This window comes from Mus caroli, unplaced genomic scaffold (genome assembly GCF_978045245.1).
Source record: "Mus caroli unplaced genomic scaffold, Mus_caroli_1 scaffold_5, whole genome shotgun sequence".
NCBI lineage: Eukaryota > Metazoa > Chordata > Mammalia > Rodentia > Muridae > Mus > Mus caroli.
Window position 1 is genome coordinate 11424952 of NW_028227260.1, and position 11872 is coordinate 11436823.

Here is an 11872-nt window from a genome sequence, read left to right on the forward strand (position 1 = left end):
CTCATGATGTCTGTCTTAGTTGATTCTTTAATTTACTTAAATAAGCTGCTATTATTCATCAACTGCTATGTGCACCTGCCATTTTATGTTTGTGATATATAGATAATGTTTTGTATTGCCACACTGAAAACATTAAAAATAAATGAATCTTTTCTGAAATTGTACATTTCTTTTAAAAATGAGCTGACAACGAAGTTTATGTTGCCATAGTTGACTAAATGTCCTAGCATCAATCAAAAGCCTGTCTTTTCTATTGAATTATGTGCCCTGTGTTGCCTTGATTGTCCTCATGAGAGTTGAATCTGGGGTTGGAGGTTCCTATGATGCTCTGCTCATGTGCATATCTTCTTTTAGCAGTCACCACCTAGTTTGTTTCAGTTATGTAATGGTAAATTTCAATATCTCATAGAACAAGTTTCTTTTTTCTAAATAATTATTCACATGAGTCTCTCAAATCGAAGGAAAACTATCTGGTGCATGCATCAAAGTACAAGGAGGAGAACCAGCTCCACAAAGTTGTCCTCTGATCTGCACACACGTATGGTGGCATGCACACAACCCCCTCGCCATCCCTAATTGTCCAATAAAAAAGATAAAATGTCTAGAAAATGAAGTATACAAACAGCAACAGTGATGCTGATGATTTTAAAAATATCTAACAAATATGAAAATGCAAACAAAAATGCATACATTTACCATCTAACAACACAATACATATAAACATAGGCAATTCATGTAAAGTGGCAACTGGCATGTTGTAACACAGCACAGGAGAATGAAGCGGGCAGGGTGTTTGTAAATGCCGCTGAAATGCTGCTTTCTCGATACAGGATGAATGCTATGGAATCCAGTGCTTTCAAAATCCTAAAGGAAAAAATGATTTCACGAAAAACTGATCTCATCAACGCTTTCGAGCTCCGTGACCACAGTAGGTCAGGTAATAAACTCTTTAGCATTTCTCAACATGTCTGGCCATGTACACAGTAGGTTTTCTCAATATGTCTGGCCATGTACTCAGTAGGTTTTCTCAACATGTCTGGCCATGTACACAGTAGGTTTTCTCAACATGTCTGGCCATGTACACAGTAGGCTGAGGCAGGAGAATTACGAGTATGAGGCTAGCTTGAGCTACACGGAGAGGTTTTGTCTTAAGAAACAAAAACAAAGAGAAAGCCAATTATGACAGAAAGATGGTTTGACTCATGCATGAGAGCACAAATGAATGAGTAAGCACTGAAGGCTAGTTTACCCTGGTGTGAGGGCGAATGTTGCCCTAGCAATCATCCTGACATTAAATTCTAGCATGGTAGAAAGATAGAAAAGATGAAGTCAGGGTTTCTGTACCTTCAAAGTGGCTAAATTCTATAATGTTCCCAACTGCATCTTTGTGAAAAACAACCTTAATTGTAGCCATTAGTATATTCAGAGCTTAACATCAATTAGCATGAGCTTGCAATTAAGGAGTACTAAACAAACAAGGTGAGCTATGATGACTATGAGTCAATAAAACTAGCAAATAACAGAGCTAGTTCCACCAAGGAAATCAGCTGTTGGAGTTGTCAAATACAAAATATAAAATGTCTAAGAAACAAAAAGGAGAAAAGGAACAAAAGAGAACCATGATGTGTGTTTGAAATATTTGAAGTATGATTGGAAGAAGTATCAAATAGTTATAGCACTGTGGTTTGCTAAACTAGAGAGGAAGCAGAGTGGGTGCTACATACCTGTAATGCCAACACTCTGGAGATGGTGGCAGGAAATCAGGAATTAAAGGCCAGCCTGGGCTACATGAGGCCTTGTCTCAAAACAAAAACAAAACCCAAGAGAGTGAGACAATGTGCATGATGACTGTGTTAAAGAGAAGATTAGACATCTCTTCAAGAATTAGATGGAGAGATGAGAACTTCAAGGCTAGCCTAAGCAACACAGTAACCCCAAGGCTAACCTGGGCTATATAGCCAGACCTTGTCTCAGAAAACTGTTGTGAACAGCAAAATGAGAGAGGGCTTAACAAACATCTAGTGAGGATCAAAGTCTAACCTATCGGTGTACCAGAAAGAAAGAAACAGACTGTAAGGGAGGAAGGATGTAGGTAATATAATAATGTCTGAAGCTCTTCCAGAACTGAATGCTAGGGAGAACTAGAAACCCTGATTCTCAAGCAGGATATATAAAATTAAATCCACACTTGCATTCTCTTGTAATGACACTCCAGAGCAACCATAAAGAAGAAGACATTCAAATGCAGCAGAAGAAACACGTTACTACAGAGACACAACAGTTGGACTGATAGACTAATCAGCAACTGAGAAAAAAGTCAGTAGATAGTGGATCATATATACAAAGATTGGAAGTTATATTTACACAAATAGCAGGAAAACATTAACAGAAACACAGCTGGAAAGTACTCTGTTAATGGCAAACAAAGTAGACTCTGAGGAAATACATTACTAGACATGAAAAGGGGAGACTTTGTGATAGCAAACATTTAATTTGCTAGTCAAATTTGTTCTGCATGTTTATGTTGCTACTAATACGGCCTCAAAATATGCAAGACAGACCTGACAGGGCAACTAGCAGAAGCAGAAACCTCTGCCATCGTAGTGGGGGTTTTAATATTCCTCCCGCAGAAATCAAAGATTATCACTATAGAATACACTCATACCCTGACAGAGTGAGCAGTGCTATAGCTCAATCTAATCTAACCATAAAAACCATTTGGGGGATTCAGCATGGTGGCACATGCCTGTAATCCTAACATTCAAGGCAGAGGCAAAGGAATCATGAATTCGGGGACAGCTAACATATAACACATATTTTTGGTAATCAAAATATACTTTTGAATCATTGTACTTCTTGTAGTATCACAGAACAATTACAGTACAAATTATAATTTTCAAGCTCAGTGGTAATGGAACTTTAACATGAAAACTTTCCAGAATGCAAATCAGAGAACCAAGGCTTCTCTGAATGTATATATTTTTAAACAATGAAACCTTTATCAACTGATAAGAAAATAGTTCTTTGAAGAAACTGGTAAACAGGAGAGAGAGAGAAAGAGAGAGAGAGAGAGAAAGAGAGAGAGAGAGAGAGAGAGAGAGAGAGAGAACACAAATTAGAGAACACATATTCAAGTACAAATAACCAATGCTGAGATAGAAAAGGATGTTATTACATAATTTATAAACATTAAGATCATTAAGATATATTATGAAAATTTATCTATCAAAGAATTAGAACTTTAAATCAAATGGATGTATTCCTAAAATATATACATCTATACACACACTCTAAGCTGAGACAGAAATAAACCAAAAGTCTTAGTGACTCTGTAACTGTTAAAGGAACAGAATAAGGAAATTTGAGAGTTTCTGCAAGAAAGTCCTCTGCTTTCAGACAGCTTCATGCCTTAAAGAAAATAAGGAAAATCTTATAAAACTTCCAGAGAATAGGAACAGAATATGTTAGAAGTTCAACATAGACTTGGTGCTTAAACCTGACAAGAAAAAGACAATTATGGATAAATTTATATGAAAAAATTCATAAATTAAATAGTCAAATATTAGTATATTACAACCAAGTTTGGCATTTGATATGAATACTAGGAAATCCAAATTGTTTTGTCATTCAAAACACAGTCACTGTAATTCAACATTTAAATGAAAATATTGTATAATTTACCTAAAAAACAATTATATTGATAAATTTTACTCTAGTTTTATGGTTTAGTTTTCTTTGATTTAATTTTTTTTGATACAGGGTCTCTAAAACAATCTGGCCTCAAACTCCCTATATAGCTGAGGATGACCCTGAACTTTTAATCCTCCTGTCTCTACCACCTATGTGCTGGAGGTATGAGTTTTGTGCCACCATGCCCAACTTTTGTGGTACTGGGAATCAAACCCAGGGCTCTGTGGAGGTTAGACAAGTACTCTACCAACCGAGTTCCATTCTAAGATCTGTTAATGGTTTGTAAAAGCAGAGAATTAAGAATAAATTAGGTCATGACTATAATTCTAGCATTAGGGAGGTAGAGGCAGAAGAATAAAGAATTCAAGGTCAGCTTCATCACCATATTGTGTTCATGGTATGGGCACTGTATACACACACACACACACACATACACACACATATAGGCAAAACATTCATACACATAAAATAAGTCTGAACTTGAAAGAGAAACTATATGTATTTATATATAAATATTTACATACTTAGTAAAAAGACTAGAAATAATGGAATTGTTTATTTGAAATCATTTAAGTTCTGGGAAGGTGGCTCATACCAGGCAGAAAGGAAAAAAGGAGAATTCTAGGTTTGAAGGATAGCCTGAGTAATGTATTGAGAGTGTCTCAAAAGCCAAGGTTTGGCAATAGTGCTTGGCGGTAGAGTGCTTGCCTATTAGACAAACTAGGTTTGATCCCCAATATAAAGTTGCTCCAAATGAATACATATCTTCAATAATAAGAAAAATAAAAATATATGTGGTTTGATAACTTACAATGTAGTATTAAAGACAAAAACAGTTGGGAAAATAGGTAAGCTGATATGCTAAAATATTAAAAATAAAAGTCTCTTTTCCTGTGTTTTTAAATCTTCTGTAATATCTTATTTTGTGTATTAGGGAAAGAGAAAAAGTTCAATACTTAATTTGACTTTCCTATATGTGACAGTAAGATTAACAGACCATGAAAGACTTATTTTACATTTCTTCAAGGCTCTGGGACCTGGAAGGACAGATCATGGAAGAGAGCAGTGGGTCCTCATGCCTTAAAACCTCAGACTGCCCATTAGGTCTGAGAAAGAGCTTGCATCTTTATTTTGTAAAATTATGTGGTTTTTTCTTGTTGCTGTTAGGAAGGATTTCATTGGCCGAGTGGGCATTTTCTATGGAGAGCATTTTGGGGCTGAACTTACCATGGAGGTCTCTGAGTTCACACCTGGTAACCATTGATTCCAGCGGAAGTGTTGACTACATGTCCAGCTTTGACGATATTCGTATTGAAAAGCCTATGAAAGATGTGAGTGACATATTAGTTCCACCTAAAAATTGGATTGGTTCAATGTACCCTTTGGACAGCCTCTAAGCAACTTTAATGCTTTCAGAAGTTAGGAGTGGAATTACCTAATGAATGAGAATAGATGGGGGTGGGGTGGAAAATGTGTGTATTCTCTTTAGAATAGACAAAATAAATAATCAAAAGCTTTGTAAGCAAACCTATGTTAAACTTGATATTCTTATTATCAGTGCTATCTCCCAGAAGGGCACATATAACAACATAACAGCATTCTCTCATTAAAAATACCATTTAAATATTCAACATACATGTACAGATTTGCTGGTGTTCCCTAGAATATACTCAAGGTATTATGAGATATAAAATATCTTATTAAAATGGCAATACTGCAGGGACACTGATCAGATCCCATCATTAATTAGTTAGCAATTCATCAGTAATTAGTTATCATCTTGAGCTGATGGGAACTAAGACTTGGACGATAGATAATTTACTGGGAATGTGAGAAGACCAGAGAGAAGCATACAGGCTAGACAGGGAAATATCCATAGGAAGGCCTTGGATGGTAGGGACAGTTTACCATGGTGACTCAGATCATAGGCCTCTGCACAGAGGGTCTAAGATTCACGTCTCACTCAATAGCTGTCTTACCTCTAAGAAAATTGCCTTTTTCTTTGTCTTCTGTCCCTATTCTTTAAGACCATAGAAGATGAAATGGAATGACCAATGTAGAACTTTTCTGTAGATTTGCAATTGTTATTTCCTGTTGTCACATTGACTCTTTGTCCCTGCAAACACAAGAAGTCTTTAATCTGACTCAAAAAGGTTTGCCTTCTCATATGTAAATCGGTGACCTTAAGGTCTAGTTCAGTGGCATACATGCAAGGCCCTGGGCTTATTCCTTTGCATCAGAAAAAGATAAATAAGAAAGGAAAAAGAATTTGTGAGGTTATTTTGTATTTGTCACATTTGCTGAAATTAATCTAGACTGTTAATTTCAATGTTTAACACTTAGAAAATCTTTATTCTAGATGAAGTCCAATCTAACTGAAACTATGTACAGATACCGATCTGACCTGAAAATCATATTTAATATCATCGACAGTGATCAATCAGGTAAAGGAATGATGATTCGTTTGAGGGACTGACTGAAAACTTGGTTTGAATTTAACTTTGATATACAATGACTGATTTTCTAACTTAAAAATGCAGGTCTGGGAATATAGCTCAGTGGTAGAGAGATTGCCTGTTAGTATATGAGACTCTGGGTACCATCTTCAGCACCCTGCCACCACCCCAACCTCTGTGCAGAGACATTTGAATATGAAAAACTATCAATAGTGATCCATGAAAGTAAATCTTTGCATATTAAAACAGGCAACAGTGGGTCTATGAGATGATTCATCAAAAAACAGTGCTCGCTGCTGACCACTATGACCTGTATCCAGTCCCTGAGACTCACATGGTAGAAAGGTGGAAGGAGGAACTGACACTCTCAGGGTATCCTCTGAGCTCCATATTTGCACTATGACAATGGGCTATGTGAACACATGCACACATACACACACATGTGCATACACACAACATCATCTTAACTCCCAGGGAACTTTGTCCTGCTCTCATGTTGCTCTCTCTTCTGCCATCCTCCTCTGTGTCTTGCGTTCTTGGGTTTTAGTTTCTATGGTTTCTATACTACTTCCATCCATGCTCACTTGCCATTTCTTCACCATGCACTGTTTGTTTGTTTGTTTATGTTTTCCATTAGAGTATTCTCAGGATCTTCTGTAGCTGCAAATGTCATGCTGTTTCTCACATTTATGACCTTGTTCTTCTGTCTCCTTCAGTGTTTTGATTCTCAGGCATGTTAGTGAGCTGGTAATTGCTACTATTCAGTCAGTGTTGCTTCCCCTTCTCTTGCAGGTCACTCTTAACATCACCACTTACTACCACCTTTGCCTGTTTCCCTTTAGGTCTGATCTCCATGGATGAATTTCGGACCATGTGGAAACTTTTCAATGCTCATTACAAAGCTCATATTGATGATTCCCAAATTGATGAGCTTGCCAGCATAGTGGACTTCAACAAAGATGGCAACATAGACTTTAATGAGTTTTTAAAGGCTTTCTATGTAGTACACAAATATGATAAGCCAGGGAGCAGTCTTGCTTAAGATGAACAAAAACTTCTCCCAGCCTCCTTGAAAACAGATGACCACAAGTTTCAGTCTTAACAAAGGCCCCTTGAAATTCATAGTAGTAGAGAAAAGTAGACCCTACTTCACACCATAAGCAGATGCATCATGTGAGTGCTTGCAGTACTTATCAAACTGCTATTGGTAAGACTATGTTAAATAACAGTTGATGAGATTTACTTCGTGTTAGGATTGCCAGGGATAAACTGGGTTTGAACCTAGTATTGGTCTCAAATGATACCTAACTAGGAGATCAAAGACATTTAGAAACATACTGAAATGAATCTAGAGATCAGGAGAGAAACAATTAGGGGTAATATCTGTGAGTGGCTGAGGATGGGTGAATACTAAACTATTATTGAAATAAAATATTTCCATCATCAAACTGTAATTGTTTTTTGGAGAGTCCATAACCAGTGATCTTGAGTAGATGGGGAACCACCTTGAGGGTCGAGAAACATATTAGAATCTTGTGAGAGGGCTGGTGAGATGGCTCAGTGGGTAAGAGCACCCGACTGCTCTTCCAAAGGTCTGGAGTTCAAATCCCAGCAACCACATGGTGGCTCACAACCATCCGTAACGAAATCTGACTCCCTCTTCTGGAGTGTCTGAAGACAGCAACAGTGTACTTACATATAATAAATAAATACATACATACATACATACATACATACATACATACATACATAGAATCTTGTGAGAGAGCATGAGAACAACAAACCCCCTATTTTTCTTGTTTGCTGGAAATACGAAGTCAATATATTCATATTGAGCCCTATAATTAATATGGTCTGACAACTTGATGGATAAGACAGGGCCGTGGTTATATACTCTCTGTAGCTTATTCTGTTATTCTTATTACATATCAAACAACTGACTACTTTCCAAGGGTGAGGCTATATTTCATTATTTTTTAAAGCTTTGGAACTTTGAGATCAAGAAATAATCCAGATCATGTTAGCCTCCCTGCTATGTATCAGAAATAATGAAGAAACTGTATCAGATACCTTTCGAAATGAGTAACTAAACTTGTAGAAAAGCAAAAGAAACCCCTAGGTGCAGGCAAACAATGTAACTGAAACCATGGTAATACTAATATCAGACAAGATAGGTTTTAATGCTGTGGATGGAAAAATGCAACTTTTGCCTTGAAGAATAAGTGATAATTTATTTAAATGTATATTCATACCCAGAAACCTATTTTGCCTCCAATTCTATGCTCCAACATGGTAACCATTTCATAACTTTCTTACAGTTACAGAAAAAAGAAATTTATACATCAAAACTCACGACTACATTGATGGAAATATCGTTTAGGAGAGTTCTATAGCAAGGTGCTGAAATCTCCATCATAGGCCTCACATGCTATCTGATGGCCACTCTAGAATGGATTGATGGAAGTTACTGGCTTGTTAAGAACACATCTAAAATTCTTTTTATTCATTCTTTATTTTCTTTAAATTGAAATGCAATTACATTCTGTTTCTTCTTTCCTTTGCTCCCTAAAATCCTCCCCCATCTATATCTCCTCCTCCCTCCGCTCTCTCTCAAATTCACAGCATTATGACAAAACCTAGAAATGGGCAAAGAATGGCTTTTAAAGGGACTGAAAATAGCCCAAAATAACTTGATTTGGTTGGAAACATTTTAATTTTCCATAATCACAAAATTAAGCCTTTTGGCTTTATACAATCTTTAACACAGGTGCAGCTCTTTTTTCCCCCTCCCCACTAGGAACTTCAGTTCACAATACAAAGAATATTATTGAGGGTAAAGAAAAGATCATTATTAAATGCTAAAAGGAATAATTCTCCAAGAAGAAAAAATAATTTTAGATATATATGCATCTAATAACCAAGCTTTCAAATTAATTCTGAAACTTATATAAGTGCTGGACTAAAGTGATAAGAAGAATCTTTCTAATATACCTTTGTCAATAACTTATTATGCAAATATAAAATAAGCATATGGAACATTGGAAAGACTAACTAATTCCCTGATGCATCATGTGTATGTGAATGTATATAAATGTATATGTATATACTATGTAGATATGTGAAAGTGCAAACATATCTATGCAACTCTGAAATCAATTTTTGAAATATGATTTTTAAGGTCAACTCTAAAGAATATGTATTTTATGCACACAGATACATTTATAAAAACTGACCACAAAACAGACCATCATTACCAATCAATGAGAAACAATTAAATTCTAACACTCTAACACAATTAAATTCAAAAGAGACATTCGTAAGGCTCTAGGTTTGAGGCCCAGTACTGAACAAAAGGAGAAAAGCTAGCCATATTAATGGAGACCAAAAAAAAAAAAAACAGAATAATATAACTATAGATTTACCATAAATCTTTAAAAAGAAGTTCACAAAAATTCAGTAACTCTGTGCCAAATTTTAACTAAATTAACTGCTGACGACTATCTCTGTTGCTGAGATAAAAAACAAAACAAAACAACCCCCACTAAAAAACAAAACCAAACAACAACAATAAAGAACACACAGAGACACACAACCTGACCAAAAGCATCACAGGGGAGAAAAGAGTTTCTTTGGCTTAGAATTCCAGGTCTCAGGTCTCAGTCTGCCTTTCCAGGGAAGTCGAGGCAGGAACTCAACTAGCTAGTCACATCATATCACAGTGAAGAACAAGGCTGGTTTTTGGTTTTGGTTTCCACTAAGCTTTCTCTGTTTAGAGCAGTGGTTCTCAGCCTTCCTACTGCTGTTGCCCTCGTGTCATGGTAACCTCCAACCATAAAATTATTTTTGTTGCTACATCATAACTGTAATTTTGCTCCTGCTCTGGATTGTAATGTGAGTATTTATTTTGGAGATAGAGGGTGGCTGAAGGAGTTGCGAACCACAGGTTGAGAACAGCTCGTCTAGAGGGTGTGGTGCCATCCATAATGGGCTAGGCAGCAGTTGTGTGTATGTGTGTGTGGGGGGAAGTCATTAACCTATGTATACAAAACTCCTTCCCTTTTGTCTCATATTAAACTGATTGTGTGTGTGTGTGTGTGTGTGTAGGTGTGTGTGTATGTGTGTGTGTGTACAGGTGTATTTTCTTAGAGAGTTTGCTATTGAAAATGACTCCCAAGTCTAGTGGGAAAGTGTTACCTAGTGTTCCTAAGTATAAGAAGGCAGTAAGGTATCCTACGGAGAAAATACATGTGTTAACAAAAATTCATCTACACATGGGTCCTAGGATTATTGGCATGAGTTTAGTGTTAATGAACCAATAATATACAGTAAATGAATTCTCTGCAAATAACTTGGGGTACTTATTGAATGGTTTATTTTTTTAACTCATCTGTAATGACACATCTATCACATAGGAAGCTCCCCCATACACATGGATCTCATTTTAGCCTCCTTGGTACCATCCACTGATTGCTGGGGCTGTTTTCTCACAAATGCCTCATGTGTTGGACACTATATATATAGATTTATAATTTTCTTGCTTTCTGGTAGCAGGAGCCCTGCTCTCACCTGGATTGTTCGAGTTTCTTTGGTCTTTTCGCCCTCTGTCCACATATTAGAATCAGCTTGTCAAATCTGTGAAATCAGCTATTGGATTTTAATAGGAAATGCATCATTTCTAAATTAGCCTTTCCTTTTGTGACTCTTCCTGCTCATAAACATGACATATTCTCCAATTATATTAGAATTTGTTCACCTGCTTTAATGAAGAAGTTTGTGTCATTTCTATAACCCTTAAAAAAGATTAATGCCAAGGTGAAATCCTGCACAGATTTGAAGGGAAAAGGGGTGGGGGAGAGAGAAATGATGAAATTATAATCTCAAAAAATAAATAAGATGTAAATGATTCTGCCACGAATACTATGTGAGTTTTCTATTTCTATTCTATTTCTTTTTCTTTCTTTTTTTTTTTTTTTAACTCTTCTTGCTTGCTTCCCACACAGAGTTCTATTTTAGAGTCTGGCAGATTCTTTTCTAGTCTTCAGTTACTTTATGTATTTCTTGTATGACCTGTATGGATCTGTGGAGGGGAAGCCTATTTATGTGTTTGTACTATGTGCAGACACTTGATCAGTCTGGATTGTTCGCTTGTGGAATTTGTAATTTTCCATTGTTAATTCATCCATCATTAGTAGCACTTGTTGTTGTTCCATATGTTTGTATGTCTGGAATATTCCATGATATTTGGGATGTGGGAGCTTTTCTTCCATGTCTTTGTTTGACTTGTTCCCATGGGTAGCAGAGCTTAAGGAACTGGTCTTATGTAACTTTTTAGTCTGGAGTCTCTGAATTATGTGGGTAGAGTTGAAAGCAGAATGAATTGTAGCCCTGTGGTTTTAAATTCTCAGAGAGCTTTTATTCTTTTCCCACCCAAAGCCCCGTGGCCCCATAGTCTCTCTTGTTTCTAAGTCTTTTCATAAATAAAATAGTTCTTTGAGGGTCTTGGCTTTATGTGGAGTTCTCAGTTTAATTCTTTACCCTCTAAAGCCCAAAGCCTCATTTCCTGTGCCCATGTAGGGGTAGTAAATCCCAAGCCCCTAGGTTCTGCAGACAAATACCCCCTGTTATCTCAAGCTTTCACTCTTCTGCTGTTGCTTTTCCCCTTTGTTTCTGGCACCTAGGGGCTGGCTTTTATTATTTGTGAGCCTAGTTGTACATATAAAGTAATC

General features: G+C 36.6%; 1 protein-coding gene across 1 annotated transcript in view; it reads left to right on the forward strand.

Moving 5' to 3' along the window:
• Positions 1 to 7548, forward strand: part of Ppef1 (protein phosphatase with EF-hand domain 1) — a 130794-nt gene extending 123246 nt beyond the window's left edge. The window contains exons 16-19 of the mRNA XM_021153415.2: positions 831 to 937; positions 4858 to 5021; positions 6050 to 6134; positions 6989 to 7548. Coding sequence (XP_021009074.1) covers positions 831 to 937; positions 4858 to 5021; positions 6050 to 6134; positions 6989 to 7188 — 556 coding nt within the window. The 3' untranslated portion in view covers positions 7189 to 7548. The remainder of the gene's footprint in view (positions 1 to 830; positions 938 to 4857; positions 5022 to 6049; positions 6135 to 6988) is intronic.
• Positions 7549 to 11872: the final 4324 nt, after the last annotated feature.